We start from the raw sequence: 17188 nt of genomic DNA on the forward strand, positions 1-17188 counted from the left end.
TAGATCCCAGCGGGGCCGGGACCGGGAACCCCCCAAATCCGAGGCAGAAACTCCTCCGAGGGTCTCTCTGTTTTACATCCGTTTCTCCCTCCGGGTTTGAGAAACTGGGGAGAGCGCAGGAAGTCTGCCTGCGCCAAATGCGCTCCCAAAGTTCCTTCTCCCATCCTCCTATTGAGCGCTGTAAACTTGCAATCCTGTAACGGATTACCTGGGAGGGAGATCCAGTGAACTCACTGAATTGCAGTATTAGCTGGTGTCGTTGTTTTTTAAAAAAATTAATTAAATCCTGATGTTTAGTGTCTCAAGCAAGACGCATCCAGTACCTTGCATGGGGCTCTGGCTATTTTTTAAAATATCGGCAGTGTCTGGGGTGTTGCTGAGTAATGGAGGGTCCTTTCAGGGAAGAGACATCTGGCAATCCTATTGTGCTTTGGGCAGAGGTGTGAATTGATCTGGAAGTCTTCCTGTTCCTCTCCCTCAGCCTTCCCCCCCCCCCAACCTTGTGCTCTCGAAATGTTTTGGACTAACAGTCCCACCAGCTCCAGCCCCTTGCAGTCGGACACATCTGGAGGGCACCAGGTTGGGGAAGGATACTCTTGCCCAACTCCCTACCTGTTTTCTTATTACTTTAAAAGTAATTGTGCAGTGTGTGTGCGCGCGCACGCGCTATTCAACACATGGGGTTTTCAGAATCCTGAAATATTTGCTTCTGCCTAAAAAATCGAGACATTTGCCAAAGTCCTTCTACTTAAAACCATCAGAAGTGGGAGAGAAAGCTTTCGAGGAGGTGGCTGTGAGGGGAATGGTTTCTGGCACTCCAGTCTGTTAAACATGAAATACTCGTTCTAGGGAAATAGGGTGAATAGAATTTACCCATAACCTCACTACCCATCTATGTGTTTGCTTATTATACTTGCATCCCTCATTTTTGCTTCCTGGTATAAACAGGGTTTGCAGACAGGCTCCCATCCAGGCCATGGCAAGACCCAGGTCCACTTAAGTCAGAAAGCTAAAGTTAAATATCATTGATCTTAAAGGGAGTCTCTGAGTAAACATGTTTAGATTTGCACTGTGTTGATTTAACTCAAGTTTCCCATTTTTTTAATTCACACACTTCCTGAACACAAGAGTGTATATTAATTGTTTGCTACAACAATTAAACAGGACAGTAGATGGCTAAATAAAGGCTCCAAGCTATCTAGAAGCTTAACCCAACTACACATGCAGCCCATAAAGCTATTGGACTACACAGTGATAAATGCTTAGAGAGAAGAGAGGCCACTGGGAAATCCATAAATTTCTGTTTGGGTCTGTTTTCTCATGAAAGGACACTAAGCAAGGTTACTTCCTCAAAGATAAGGCTCCACTGCAGGTGTGCTGGTTTGTGGGGCAGATGTCCAGAACTTTCAAGAAGCAAAGTCGGCAGCTGCTCAACCAAACAGTGTTTCTGCATGAAATGGAAAGGAACTACAGTGGTACCTCAGGTTACATACGCTTCAGGTTACAGACTCTGCTAACCCAGAAATAGTACCTTGGGTTAAGAACTTTGCTTCAGGATGAGAACAGAAATCACGTGGCAGTGGCGGGAGGCCCGATTAGCTAAAGTGGTGCTTCAGGTTAAGAACAGTTTCAGGTTAAGAACGGACCTCCGGAACGAATTAAGTTCTTAACTCGAGGTACCACTGTATCCACGCTGTTTAGGTGATAGGCCTAAATATCTGTAATATCTGGCTTGCTGTTAGAATGCTTCCCTCAGAAATCAAATAATTGTTCCTTATGGATTTTCTTCTTCTGCTGCTTAGAAAAGCAGCCTTTAATGCAGCGAGTTTGTTAGAATGCCACAAATTATGTTTTACAAGTTAAATGCAGGATGTAACATTTGTTTTTCATTTTAATAAAAGTTATTTGAAAAAAAGTGTCACTCTACCCTGGGAAGTGTCAGTGCTTTTAATGTAAAACTAAAAGTGAGGAAAATGCTTGGAACTGGAGGACTGTGCTGTGTCTTGGCAAAGACACGCCTGCCTAGGAGAGAGAGAGTTTTGTCCAAATGCACTGGGGTCTTTCCATTGTCTTGCATGAAAATTTGGATCAGGCCTCCTAGCTGAGCAATCTTTTCCATCTGTTAATGCATTGCTTCAGAATTTGAAACCTCCCGTGGTTCAATTTGAAACATGGTGGAAAAGAGACAGACAAAATCGTTTTGAATTCAAGCCGAGCGCTGATTATCATGCACCTAAAAACCTTCGTCCTCTTACTGAGGTTTCAGGATGCAAAAGGAATGCAGCCTCTGGAGCTAATGTATATTCCATGCATGCCAAAGCTCAGATCCACCCCACCCCCTTGCACATACATCTCCCCCTTGCTTGGAGAACCATTTGTGGTCCAGACAAATGAATGTAATTGAAGACTCCTCTTTCTTTTTCAGCTGGCTGCTATGATAATGGGCAGCACTATCAGATAAACCAGCAATGGGAGCGCATTTACCTGGGGAAAATTCTGGTCTGTACCTGTTATGGAGGGAGCAGAGGGTTCAACTGCGAAAGCAAGCCTGAGGGTAAGCAGAAGATTGCTATTACTACCACCACCACCACTCCTACAAAAACAATATTCTGGGGAAACTAGACATTTTTTCAAAACAAAAGGTGTTGAGATAAACAGAGCTACTTTGTCTGAGAGTATCTTTAAAGGTAGCCTGTTCTTAACTCATTTTACTTCTTGACTATCCTCCCTACAACCTTGTTTGGCTTTGATACCTCTGAGTGTAGGACTGCCATACATCCGGATTTTCCCAGACATTACTGGGATTGATGTCCGGGTGAAATTGATGTCCAGGTGAAATTCTAAAAGGCAAGGTGGCACTTAGGCAAGTCAGTTGGAAAATCGTGTGTTTTTTGCATTTTCATAAAAGAAAGCTCAACAATTTTGGGGGTGTCTTGGTTTTTACTTTTTGAAATATGGCAACCCTATGTGAGGGTATCTTTGCTTCTCCTGTCTATTGTCATGTGGAAGTCTTCCGGCCAACCACTGTACTATTTTGTGCTCTGCACTGCTGCTAGTGAAGCAATTTTCAAACAAACTACAGGCAGCAAACCCTCTCTTACAATGATGTGTCTGCCAGGGAATCTCTACGTGGTCAATAGAGAATGTTCCTTTCCCTGCTGCTCTCAGCAAGGGCTGTAGAAGATGTTCTAGGGCGCACAGAACATTTTGGGCCTCGTTGTCTGAGGAGTCTCCAGAAGAGCAGCCTGGAAATGCTTAGCGCTCAGTTGCAGAGAAAGCTTTGTGGGGATGGGCAGGCTTTAAAGGATTAGCTTACTTGGCTTTAAAGGGGAAGGGAAGACAAGTCTACCAGTGGCTAATATCTGCGATCACTAAATTGAGCCTCCAGATTCAGAAGCAGTCTACTTTTGCACTAGAGACAGGCAATGGGAGAGGGCTTGTTGGGCCTTTGTGCCCTTTTGGACAGCTTCTTGGAAGCTTCTGACTGGACATGGTGAGAAACGGGGTTCTGGAGCAGCAAACTCTTGGTCTGATCCAGCTGGGTTCCTTTTAGGAATGCAGGTGCCAGGTGCTTTGGTTGCACTGTGTGCAAAAGGGCACTTGAAATGATAGTATTAAACTAGAAGGAACACAGTGTGGAATAGATGGCAAAGTGTTAAAGCTAACTGAGTCAGGCTTTTTTATTTTGGGGATAAGTTTGGCAGGAGGGGTATAAAGCAGTCAAGAAGGGGAAGTTGAGGAGCAGCATGCATATTAGCTACAGCCAGAAAGCAGATTAGCTGGAGATCAAGACGCTCTCCCTAATGGAGTGATGGCTATGCACTTTTTTAAGAGCAACCAGGACAGTACAAACCATGGCAATGAGGAATGCATGGCCTCTCTTGCAAGAAAACCTAGGGAATATTACTAGTAAAGAAGGACTCCTAGTTCATGGGATCACATCTTATGCCACAAGGGACCTGAGGTGGGACTATTGGGCTGAGTCATTCAAATCAAGATGTGAACTTCACTTCTGGGTGGGCCCTGCTTTGATCTCTGCCCATTCCCTCCCTGTTTTTCTTCCCTTTCACTCCACCATACAGGTTTCCTTCTCTGACCCAACTTGTGTGTTTCTAGGGCTCCCTTCTTTTGCTCTTTCTGCCCTCTAGGATCTAAGAAGCTGAGCCAAGTGCAGCCAGAGACTTTTCTGCCTTCCTCACCTCCTAGGTGACCCAGTCACCACCTCCTGATCCCTTTATGCATGACAATTTGAATGGCTGGGGAGGGGGATTAGAACCTGTGTGCTACATATTCTGCTATGGTGATCTGCTCTTTCCTTCCCACTCAGCGGAAGAAACCTGCTTTGACAAATACACTGGAGCTACATATCGAGTCGGGGAGACTTACGAACGACCGAAGGACTCCATGATCTGGGACTGTACCTGCATTGGGGCTGGCCGTGGTAGAATCAGCTGCACTATTGCAAGTACGTATTGGAGGTGGAGAGGTGCCTAGGTGCTCAAAGGCAAATGTCCTATGTGCTCAAGACATTTACTGACACTGTTGGGGCATTACAGAAGTCCACCATTGCCCACCACCAAATTGCAGGAATAGCAAACAATGTCACAAGTCTGTAAGGAATTTTCTCAGTCGAAAAATTCACAGTTCAGTCAGAAACTTAGCATGTGAATGCTATAGAGAAGCCACAAGGTTTCCATTGTCTACCCCAATATCAGAATAAGGACTGTTATTCATGATTATAACTACTATGTAAAGAGAAGCAACTTGCCTTTATAACATGCAAACTTTATGAATAAGTGTTTTTATTTGTTGATATGCATAAAAGAAAAGATTTCTTGAGTCAATCACTTCTTTTTAGTGGACAATTATAGGTATTCTTTCTATCAAATGATTAGCTTTCATTTCCATTTGGTGCAAAGAATTTGAACCATAAATTTCACTGTAAAGTAACATGCATAAAAAAACCAAGAGCAGAGAGATTATTTGTAGTTGAAAATGTGCAAGAAGATCGAGGAGTTGTAGGTTTGGCCTTGTGCAGCCAACCCTTCCTGTGAGTCCACGCAGGAGCACTCCTGCTGGGGCTGGAGTGCCCAGAAAGGGAGCCCTATTCGGCCTGGTTTGGGCAGGGCAACATGATCTGAGAGGATGACGAAACAAACACTCCATGCAATTGAATTTGGTGGTGTATGTGGGTGGAGACCTGTGGGGGAGTAGTTTCTTTGGGGCTATTTCTCAATGTAAGAGGGTTTTTATTGCTGTTTAAGAAGGTTTACTGTTTGAGAGTTTTTTGTTGTTGCTGTTTGAGGAGGTTTTCATATTCTGTTCAAATAGACCCCCCCTTTACATATTGTCTACCAAAGATCCTTTAAACGAACCTGCAGTGTTAATTGGCAACACAGCAATCTCTGCTACAAATGTAAGGTTTTCCAGATTGAAACATAAGACATTTCTGATATTACAGGAATTTGCCAAGTTGTGGTCATTAGACATTTCTTCAACTTAAGTGATGCTTATTTCTGTTGCCCATTTTGGAAAAGAGCTCAGACTGTTCCTCTAAGAAGGACTGCCTGGTAGGACTGTTGAGGAAAATGGCTGCTTTATATAACACCTCACACTGGTCTGCAGGGCAACTAAATTGGATACAGGATTCTAGGGAGTCACTGATGCTTCTGCTCATCTATGGGGAGGAGCCATCTTTCAATGGTAGGGCATGTGCTCAGCAGTGGAGCATATGCCCACACTGCCTAGGGTGGGTGTGGTGTGGAGGGTGCCCTCCCAGGCATGGGATAGCCACTCAGGTGCACGGAGCACTGTGTGCGCTCTGCAGCCAGGGGTGGACATTCATCCCGCCGCCTGCCCATGACTCCCAAGCCTCCCCCAGCTGTCAAAATGAAGGGGGAAGGGGGGAATGCCACCCGCAAAGCGGCGCAGCTCCCCCCTTCCCTTGATGGCTTGGGGTAGGCTTGGGAGTTGTGGGTGTGCTCAATGTCACCCCCCTCAGCAAAGACACCTGGAAGGGTCCGCCCCCACTGCACCCCCTTCCTCTGCCCCTGCATGTCCTTTGTGTGCAGAACTAGTTAGAAAGGTCTTGGGTAGCAAGGTTGGAAAACATAATTGCCTAGAAACCTGGAGAGTTGCCACTAGGCAGAGTAGACAATGCTGGACTGGATGGACCAGTGCAGTGTCTTGGTATAAAGGAGTTCTGTCTGATTCTATGTGCAATCTTTACAGATCGCTGTCATGAAGGAGGTCAGTCTTACAAGATTGGGGATACCTGGAGAAGGCCTCATGAGACAGGGGGCTACATGCTGGAATGCGTGTGTCTTGGCAACGGGAAGGGCGAATGGACTTGCAAACCAGTTGGTATGTATTGGTTTATGTTTGTTCCTGAGATATCAAATATGGATCTGCAGGTGCTTCAGATTCAGTAAACAAAGCTCTTTATGGCAATGGTTTGAGGTAGATGTTGGCCTCTTGATTCTTTGACAGGATACTTTCTTTCAAGGATAAATGTGTGTGTATGTGTCTACACACACATATCTATTTCTCCTCCCTATTTTATTGCTTTGAGTATGTTCTAACATCCTTAGGCTGTTATATATGGAAATCACGTAATGTAGCTGGTATGGCGATTGGGCCTATTTCTCATCTTGAATCTGGGGAGAGTCATGATTGAATGCTCTCGAATACAAAACAATTCCTGCCACATAGAAAATAAATATAGCATTCAAACTACTTCAGAGCATTACTTTTTCTTTGTATGGAAAAGGATTCATTCATGTGTTTCCTGCCCATGAAGTCTGAAGTGAAAGGTGAACACCGTGGTGAGAACTGGGCCTCATGTTTGACATATTTTCTAGATATCCACATGCTGTTTTTTCACTTCACCTATTAGTGCAGTTTGGAAGGAGATAATGGAAGCAATTTCTCCTTCCCCTCCTCAATTAAGAAATCTTGTTTCTTCTTTTGACTGAAGAACTTTAATAACCAAAGTATCTTTCACAAATATTTTTTTGTAGCTGAGCGGTGCTACGATAATGCTGCTGGGACTTCCTATGTTGTTGGAGAGATCTGGGAGAAGCCCTATCAGGGATGGATGATGGTGGATTGTACTTGCTTAGGAGAAGGCAGTGGACGCATTACCTGCACGTCCAGAAGTAAGTATCACCTTAAGGCAGAACGATGGCCATGCACCAATATGATTTTTGTGATAGTCCAGCTCCCATTAGCTCTGAACAGCATGGCCAGTAGGGAAGATGGGAGTTGTAGTCCAGCAGTATTTGGGGGGCAGGGGGCAAAGGTGTGGAGCTCCTCCACACCTGCTGTAAAGTATTAAGTGGAATGCACAGGCTGCAAGACTAAGCACACACTTACTTGGGAGTAAGCCATATTGAACATACTGGGGCTTGCTTCTAAGTAAACATGAGTAGGATTGTGCTACACCAGTGCAATCCTGTGCATGTTTACCATGTGTCCTGCTGTGTCCTGTGGCTCTTAAGTGTACATCAGACTGTGGATGCTTTATCTTTTGATGTAACACCTTTCATTCACGCTGTAATTGTCCTCAGGGTAATTTTCCTGCTCGCACTTTGGTCTCGCACTTCATGCTGGGAAAAGTTTTCCCATTCTAGGAATATTGCAAAATTTGATCAGGAAAGCTGTAACCAGTCCATTCTCTTTTAGAGGAACTGGAGATAGACTTGTGAACTTCAGAAGCAGCTAGAGTGTTGTTTCCCAGATACACTCAGAATTACCGACAGATAATTTAGTGCTGCATCAATGATTTTTGCCACAAACTTAAAAGTATCTACAGGAAAGCATTGGTTGGAGATGGTGGTTTTGTCTTCATTGGAATTTACTAGGAAGGCACTGCCTTGGAGCCTAGAATAATTTAGAGTGAAGAGTTTCATTGAAGGAAAGTTCACTGGCTCTTTCTCTGCACCAGCCACCTGTGTCTCTCTTCCCCAGTACCTGTTCCATGTGGTGGTGGTGGTGGTGGTGAGGTGGCCTCGTGAAAAGTGTGGGATTAGGTTGAGGACTGAGGGAATGGGTACATTTCCCTCCATGCAGTTACTTAAGTTAACTTATCTGAGGACACATTGTGATTAGGACTGGAGTTTGAAAGATAACCAAAGCAGTGAACTGCTTGCTACTCAAGCATTGAAGATATGCAGGCCTCTGTATTAACAGCTCTGAAATGGAGCAGTTACCGTGAGGTGTGTGTGTGTGGGGGGATCCCATGTATAGGTGATGGAGCCTTTGGCATACATAGGAAGCATTTTTATTCTGGAGTTTGAACCAGTGAAATGTTTACAAGAAAAGCTTCCAGGTTTTTCTTTTTTTTCTTTTTTAAAAAAGCCACTTAAAAGTGAGATCACTGACTGAATGTAAAACCCATATAATCTGACTTTGGAAACATCTGGTCTCCTAAACCTTGTGTCTGGTAGGTTTTGAGATATCTTCTTTTAGTTTTTAATTGGTGAGGCAAAGTCATGGCTTTTTGCTAACATAAACAATAGTTAATAATGGCCAAACCCTCAAAGTAGGTTTGCTCTGCCTCCATGGCAATAATACTTCTGAATACCAGTTGACGGAAGCCACAGGTGGGAAGAGTGCTCTTCTCCTCAGGTCCTGCTTGTAGGTTCCTCTCAGGCATCTGGTTGGCCACGGTGAGACCAGGATGCTGGACTAGATGGGCCATTGACCTGGTCCTTCAGGAGTTGTCTTATGTTTTTACGTTCATACGTGATTAAACTTTAAAGCCCTGGAAGACAACCTTTCATTTGTAATTACAGTCTTACTTGTGGTGACAATACATATGCATTACCAAATGGGGAAGACCAGGAGGTATAATGTTTGCAAGTACCAGTAAAAAGACATGATCCAATTATTTGACATTGATATAATTTGTTTCATGACATGATTTGTCTATCATGATTTCTCTCCTACAGTTTACTGTAAGAGAGAACAGAAAGTTTCATTATCTTTTGGAAAGTTAATGAAGCATCTTCTACAAATCTAAAATGGAAGCAATGGATTCAGTACAAATGGTAGATACATCTTTGCTAATAATCACAGGTTTTACAGTGTTGCCCCATAGATCATCTCAATAGCCCTATGGAGTAGGCAGTGACTGTTCCTTGTAGGCAGGCAAATTCTTGGGCTTATATAGCAGGGATGAGGAACCTCTGGCTCAGAGGCCCAGTGTGGCTCTTGGGACCTCTGTATGTGGCTTTGGGGACTTCCCCAAACCACATACCTCACCGGCCCAGCTCCATGCTCCCTTTGACTACTTTTTTGCCTGGCTTTAACTGTGATAATGGCTCTTGATTTCTTGGATGGAGGTTGAGAAGCTGAGCGATTGTAGAGGAGTTGTAGAAATGCCTGACTTTGTGTGGTTGGCATGTAGCTTGTTGTACAAAACTAAGGGTTACATCCATTGCACTGTCCATTTTTGCCTCTGGCCAGCCCACTGCTGCCGTGTAGTCACCAGAAAGTCTGCTGATGAGGGAATGTCTCCCGCAGGCTGGAAAATGGACCCAGTCCTTATATGGCATGTGAAAGAGCTGCTTGCAGATGACATTGGGTTTGTTTATACGGATGGATTGGCATTTTGATTCCTGGTCTCTGTTGATAACCATATCTGTGGACTTAAGCCCTCTCTGTATGTTGTTATGGAGTTGCTCCACCACCCACAATAACACAGCCTCTGTTCTCATTTTGCCACACTGTTGTAGTCATTTTGGGGGATCCCCCAAATTCAGGCACCAGTTCTGGGGAGTGAGCCCCACTGAGCTCATTATAACATACTTCCGATGGAATGTACTGTTAGAAAGCTTAGTTTTATTGAAGCTTTTCTGGCCTTTTTATGAAGCATGCAGCTGCTGGCCACCCAAGGATGGAGATCTCCTTGTAAATGAGCAGGCCTCTTAGAACAAACCACCATGTTTTATTCCCACAGACGTTTCCTTGTTTCCCAGCTCTGAATGTTTTGAAAAGTGCTTTCCCAGGATTCCATTCACACACATGAACTTGGTGTATAAAACCACAGACCAGTTTCCTTGCCAGGCCATGGTATTCTGTCAATCTGATCTCATGGTTTTCTCAAGTATTTCCCACATGTTGGTTTTTGTGGCCAAAGTGCAACAGCTGAGAAACCATTTGGAGTGATTCAGAGGTTTTCTTCTACCCAGCTCCAGTATCTCCAGAGGGTGCCCACCCCATGACCCTGTATTTCTCAAGGGTGGGTTTCAGCTGTCAGGCACAGTGGGCAGGAACTTCCTGGTGCCACTTTGTTTCAGGGAGAGCAGCTGCATAAATGGTGATGTCTGCTTGCACAGAGAGTGCGGTGAGTGTGGTAATGTGTGCAGGAGAAAGACTTGAAGCTATCAGCATGTGGCGGGAGAAGAGTGGAGGAAGGCAAGCATTGGAACAGAATATTTATTCACTGACCAATGGATGGGCCAGTTTGTATCTTCCTTGGGCACTTGCTTCCTAGGGCACAGGAGGTATGATTTCCAGTGTACATGACCAGTGGCAGAGTATGCCCCTCTTTGGCTCTAAGGTATATTTTCAATAGTCTCATACATATGTTTGCCGTTACTGGGAGTGTTGCCTGTGTATTTGGATGGCAGGATTTATCCTCTCATAATTGTCCAAACTGCAGCAGGCTGTTGAATTTGCTCATATGGGCTTTGATATAAAATCCACAACTGTCCCTGGGCAACTGACTCATCTCTCTGTTTTAATCCTATAATTGCAAAATCAAAATAGTGATTTATCTCAATCCGTTGTTAACTAGCATGTAAAGTTTTCAAAGTAGTAGAAAAATAAATTCCTCTTGATTCTTGGTAACTAAAATAGACTGTTGGTGTTTAATTAGATCGGTCTGTATGACAGATCAATGACTGTGTGAAAAAAAAATCAAATGTTTTTACCAGTCCAAGTGGATCAAGGTATCTGTAGCAAACGGGCTGCTGAAATGGCAGGGGCTTCATTTCCCCATTGTGTGTTTTCATTTCCTTTACAGACAGGTGCAATGATCAGGACACCAGAACATCTTACAGAATTGGAGATACCTGGAGTAAGAAAGACAACAGAGGGAATCTACTTCAGTGCATCTGCACAGGGAATGGCAGAGGGGAATGGAAGTGCGAGAGGCATTCATCTCTCCAAACCACAGGCATAGGTAGGTGATCAACCTGGATATGATCATGAAATCTAAATGCATCACATTGGTGCTGTAACTGATTTGCTTGTTTTTCCTGCCGCCTTCCTACGCCTCTCACAAAAGAGTCCTTGTTCTATTTGTGGGACTTAGAGGGACGCGGGTGGTCTAAACCACTGAGCCTCTTGGGCTTGCCGATCGGAAGGTCGGCAGTTCAAATCTCCATGACGGAATGAGTTTCCATTGTTCTCTCCCAGCTTCTGCCAACCTAGCAGTTCAAAAGCACACCAGTGCAAGTAGATAAATAGGTACCGCTGTGAAGGGAAGGTAAATGGAGTTTCATCGTGGTGTTCCAGTGCACCAGAGGCGGTTTAGTCCTGTTGGCCACATGACCTGGAAAGCCGTCTGTGGACAAACGCCGGCTCCCTCAGCCTGAAAGCGAGATGAGTGCTGCAACCCCATAGTCGCCTTTGACTGGACTTGACTGTCCAGGGTCCTTTACCTTTTACCTTTACTTGTGGGAAGAAGTTGGTTAAGCTGGGATTGTGTATAGAAGGGAGGAGCAGTAGGAGGCAGTGGCCCTTGTGCTCTTAATAATTGCAGGCTGTGTGTAGCAGGAGTGGGGCTGGGGGCTGGAAGATTACAAAGCCTATGGGCTTTTCAGGTGCCATGGCTGTCCTCTGTTACGCTATATATAAACTACTAGCAGGGAGTTCCTGGAGCGGCCCAGGTATTCAAAGAAACCCAAACATATGATGACTTTTAAATTGATAGTATAATTTGTGAGAGTTTGGGCTGTGTGCACACACATACACCCACACACCAACCCAGGACTCTAACCACGTGACCTTGCCCTGAATAATTTTTTAGGGGTGAAAAATTATGATTTTGAAAATTATATGAAAATTATGATTAATTATGAAATAATGATTAATTTGGGTTCATTTGGTCCACCAGCTTGATTAAAAAATGACTCCTGGCCTGCAAACATAGATGAAGACCACCTCCTTCTCCTTGGAAACCCTTGTGCCAAGTTTGGCAATGATGTCTCAAGAGGCATCCGGACTTGCACAGGTTGGAATTGTACCACCAAACTGGGCAACAATATTTTCAGTGGCCTCCAAATTGGCATATTTTGAACTCATTGTGCCAAAGTCACATTTTGGACCGCCATATTGAGTCAGAACAACAACCGGGGTCCCAACATTGATGAAAAGTGAGAACTCTCATGGCAATACAACTGGAGAGGCATTTGAACACACAGAACAAATGAGCAAACCGTTTCCCAAAATACATCGAAGATAAGAACCCTTGGTCTGTTCCAGCAAGGAAGTTGGACACAGGAATAGAAGCAAAGGTGCCTCTCTGAATACCACATGCTGGGGAGAAGCCTTTACTTTTTCTTTAACGTGTTCTAAAAACAAAATAGGCTGAACAGTTAATGACTTTTATTTCCCCATTTCAAATCTTGCAGATTTAATGAAACTTTAACTGGTTGATTAAGTGACTCAAAGGAGATAATTAACTGGCAAAGATGATTTAATCAAGTGACAGCCCTGGCTTTATGCAATGTGAACTGCAGGGTTTAATTGCTATCACACTTTCCTCTGAAGGAACTGCATCTGCTACCATCACAGATGTGCGAACGGCGCTCTACCAACCTCAGTCCCAGCCTACGCCATATGGGCACTGCATGACTGACAATGGCATGGTCTACTCTTGGGGAATGCAATGGCTGAAGACACAGGGGAGCCAGCATATGCTGTGTACTTGTCTGGGCAATGGAGTCAGCTGCCAGGAAACAGGTACGGGGCATTTCAAATTCATAAAAGATTATCACTTTGGGATACTTGAGACTAATTGTAGGGGCTAGGTTTGATTGAGGTAGGTCTTTTCAAGATTGGCGCACCTTAGGAGAATGGATCACACCGTAGCTGACTCAACTGGATCACGTAAAGGTACTGAGGTGCCCTGCCTATTTCTTTGATCTCCTTTGACTACTATGCCTGAGTCACCATGTATGTCACCATGTAGCACTTATTGCTACGATGTGATCATAGTTTAGAGAAGCAAGTCTCCCCATTCAACATCTCTGCTCAGAGAAAGAGGAGATACAAGAGCATTGAATACAACAGTTGGGTGGTTCTGTAAAGTAAGTTATGATAGCTTCAAGCTGTAGGAAAAAGGGAAAAGGAGAAAAAAGCTCACTGTTAAGGAAGACATTGCATTGCATTGTATTTGTGGTTAGATGATAGGATAATGATGCAAAGTTTTGTTTCTAAAGCTGTGACCCAAACCTACGGTGGCAACGCCAATGGGGAGCCTTGTGTCTTGCCATTCACCTATAATGGGAGGACTTTCTACTCCTGCACTTCTGAAGGCCGAACTGATGGGACTCTCTGGTGCAGCACAACCTCAGACTTCGATCAGGACAAGAAATACTCTTTCTGCACAGAACAAAATGGTAACATTCTTTAAAAGGAATACATACTTGGGAGAAATAAGGTTTTGGGAGGGTAGCACTGTTCACAGTGGCACAGACCCATTAACTGAAATTTGCCATTGCTCCACTGAATTCAGTAACGGACTGGTTTTCCCCTAACGTGACTTGTGAGGATGGAGGAAGACGCAAGAAATACAGAATATAAAAGTCTGGTGGGTGTTGGTAGAGCGGGATGAGAAGTAGGATTTGAATCATAACGACCTCATAATAGGTCCAGTTCAGTGCAGTAGAGAAAATATTTTTCTGTACCAGAAACCTAGGTTCAGATCTCTTGTCCTTACCAAATAGCCACAGGCAGGTTATTTATTCTGCATGTTTCCATTTTATAAGACTGGAATTAACAGTAACATGACTCACCAGTTTACTGGCACTCAGACCATAGTCTGAAGAGAATGTAAATCTAAATAAATGAATCCGCCGCTCAGGTTCACAACTGGTTTCTTCTTGGGAAAACTGCACTTCCAGAGACTGGGTTGGAGAATTCTTCTTAGGAATGATTGGCTAAGGAATGTTTGGAAATTACTCTCTAATTTCACTCATGTGCTTCTGCCCTGTGTCTCATCAGCTGGTTCCTGGAATTGCACAAGGAGTAGTATGTGAAGTTAGAATATATGTGCATGTGCAGTTACGTACATAGTTTATTTGTATGCTACCTTTTCACAGTTCATAGCATGCTCAGGGCAGCTTACAACATAAAATTACATAACTACAACATAAAATGTAATTATAAACAATAAATAAAACACTAACAAATACAAAACCAAGCCGAACAATTTTCACATAAATCACAGCAAATTCAAAAATAAAGATACAAAAGACCAACAGCAACAACCCTCCCCTCCCAAAGAATACCCCAGCCCCTACGATAACAGTTTGCTCCTCCTAGTCTTGTGGGGGAAGGAGATTGGATAGAAGTGAAGCTGATAGTTGGAATAGAGCTCTGCATCCTTGATCCAGGGCACTTTCTCTGTAGTTGTCTGACTGGCTTCTTTTTCTTTTTCCAAATTCCACTAAGACCTATGTCCATATTAGGCTTGAGGGGAAAGATGCCTCATGAGTATGATCAGTGCAATGCTCTGATGTCACTCCTTAGATCCTGAATCTGCAGCCAGGTTGCCATATATAGCAGCAAACAGAACCTGAGTCTTATGTGGCCTTTTCCCCCACCCCCACCCCAAAGCATTTTGCCTCTGAGATGGGGATGGAAACTTGCATTAAAGCAGGGATCTGCCTGTAAAGCGGAATAGTGCAGCAGGGAGTGGAGCTACTAGCTTTATAATACCAAGGCAGAAACTGCCTGTCCAAATGATGTTAATGCTTTTAAACAATTGATTTGTCCATTAGACAAAAGAAATACACCCAGTGCTAAAGTGCTTCAGATAAAGGATGCCTGCTGGAGTCTCCTTATCTGAATTTCTCCCCAGATTTTAGGGTTCTCAGTTAATTGATCTTGTTTGCTAATGTGCCAGTGCTGCTCCACAATGTGTCTTTCTTCCATTTTTTATTTCCATTGTTAATGCAGCTGAGCTGGTGTAATTTGCTATAGTTTCCACTTTCCAGTCCCCCATTACAGGCTATCAAGGTGCACAAGTGTTTATAGAGTATTGCACTAGCACTGGTGACACCACAGTTCCAATATGCACTTGACCATGAAGCTCTCTGAATGACCGTGAAACCTTGTCAGCTCACTGCCTTGCAGGTTTGTAAGAATAAGGTGCAGGGGCAGGAAGCAGGGAGGAGACCCATATTCATCACTTTAAGCTCCCTGGAGGAAAGGCAGGAAAGGAATATAATACCCAAACAAACAAACAAACAAACAAGCACACTGGTTAAAAGATCACATGAAAGGGAGAACTGATGTGATTGCATTGTTAATCAAAATCAAAGTTTGTAAATGTCATGATCTGTGTAAAATGTGTTCTCCAGTGCATAATCTAATACTTACTTTGGATAACTAGTAATCTGCCTTCTTACTTGAAATGAGCATATTCCTAGCTCTTTTAGTTGCAATAAAAAGCCCTGGAAGCATTTGAGCTCAGGTGATGCTTTCTGGTAACAAGAACTGCAATAGCTGGTGGTACGCAACACTGACAGGACCAGTGGTCAGCTGCTTACTGGGAGGGAGAGGAGTGAGGTAGCAGGCAAGACTGGCATGGTGCAAATGCACCAGCGAAACCAGTCCAGTGCTTCCATCAGTGCAATTGGGTCTTCCTCCTCAACCTCCATCTCAGCAAGCAGCAGCAATACAGCCAACCAGTGGTCAGGTAAGCGCTGCTGCCCCATCATTTCTGAGTTTCATTCCTTTGTTTACTTAATTTTCGTTCATTACTTTCATTTCCAAAAGTAACAACAGCTGCTAACAACAACATACTGGACTCAATACAACCAAGTTCTCATGTGCTTGCCTACTCTGTGGCCAGAAATTGGGGCAGTACTTTCATGCTGCACCTACTTTTATCCCACTTTGATCTTTTTAAAGAAGGAGCTTCCTTTAGCAACTGGGAGTGGCATTGATTATAATGTTGCCATGTCAAGGTCCACATGGAAGAGGGGAAAGAATAATTAAAACAGAACCACACAAGCATCTGCCTAGTCTTACTGACTATTTTAAACCATTGGGTTGTAATTAGGGATATAAGTTAAGGTCTTATTTAAAGGCTTAGAGAGTGGTTCTGCTCTTAGGCAATCTGCCCACCATCCCACTGATTTTCCAGGATTTGAGTAAATTTGTCCCTGCCCTGCCCTGCCCTAGCAGCTACTTCTGCACTATGAAGAAGCTGTAAAGTCAGTGATCTCCCATTGCCTCCAACTTAAAATAGCCCTTTATCTCCCTCTCCCTCTCCTTTATTTACATTATTAAGAGCAGAGAGATGTTATACAGCCCTGACCAAGGAGCAATGGCAGATAAAATTAACAGAGTGTGCCGAAATGGCAAAACTCATGGGAAGAATTAAAAACCAGGAAGAGTTAACTTTTAATAAATGGGGAAAGTATATAGTTTATTTGAAAAATTATTGCAAGCAATTAAATTCATTAGCAGGTTTGATGTAAACTTGTAGCTAAAGAATTGAAATAAGGAATAATTAAGGATTAGTAAAAATTGGAAGTGTAAAGGAGATGCAGGGGGGATAATTATATCATAAGGACCCACAAAGGGGTGGGAGGGAAGTCAAAGGATATGTGCTTTGCTTTGCTTTTTTTTCTTTTTATGTTTTGTAAAATTTGAAAAATTCAAAAATTAAAAGAGCAGAGAGATGTCTCTTAGTGCACATCTTCTGCGCTGGTTTTCCAGTGCTCCAGCTGTATGTCTTGATCTTTCCCACCCAGTCTCTAGATTAGAGCATAGATGAGGCCCTGTTTAAAAAAAAGCCTGAGGATTTCTGAAGCATCAGGGAATGAAAATGATGACTGTATTAGATTCACAATTCTTGGGTGAGCAGGAGTCCTATCTAGCTTCAACTCTTGAGAGCAGAGTTTGGTTTTCACATTTGCCAGGAACCTTTTTTGAGAGGGTGGAG

At 43.6% G+C, this 17188-nt stretch overlaps 1 protein-coding gene across 8 annotated transcripts in view; it reads left to right on the plus strand.

Annotated features, from left to right (window-relative positions):
* Positions 1 to 17188, plus strand: part of FN1 (fibronectin 1) — a 71011-nt gene that overhangs the window by 208 nt on the left and 53615 nt on the right. For all 8 annotated transcript variants that reach the window (XM_081892627.1, XM_081892628.1, XM_081892629.1 and 5 more), the window contains exons 2-8: positions 2426 to 2554; positions 4328 to 4465; positions 6232 to 6363; positions 7020 to 7157; positions 11030 to 11188; positions 12781 to 12972; positions 13452 to 13631. In XM_081892627.1, coding sequence (XP_081748753.1) covers positions 2426 to 2554; positions 4328 to 4465; positions 6232 to 6363; positions 7020 to 7157; positions 11030 to 11188; positions 12781 to 12972; positions 13452 to 13631 — 1068 coding nt within the window. The remainder of the gene's footprint in view (positions 1 to 2425; positions 2555 to 4327; positions 4466 to 6231; positions 6364 to 7019; positions 7158 to 11029; positions 11189 to 12780; positions 12973 to 13451; positions 13632 to 17188) is intronic.

Source organism: Podarcis melisellensis (genome assembly GCF_964234715.1).
Source record: "Podarcis melisellensis genome assembly, chromosome: 1".
In the NCBI taxonomy this organism is placed as follows: Eukaryota; Metazoa; Chordata; class Lepidosauria; order Squamata; family Lacertidae; genus Podarcis; species Podarcis melisellensis.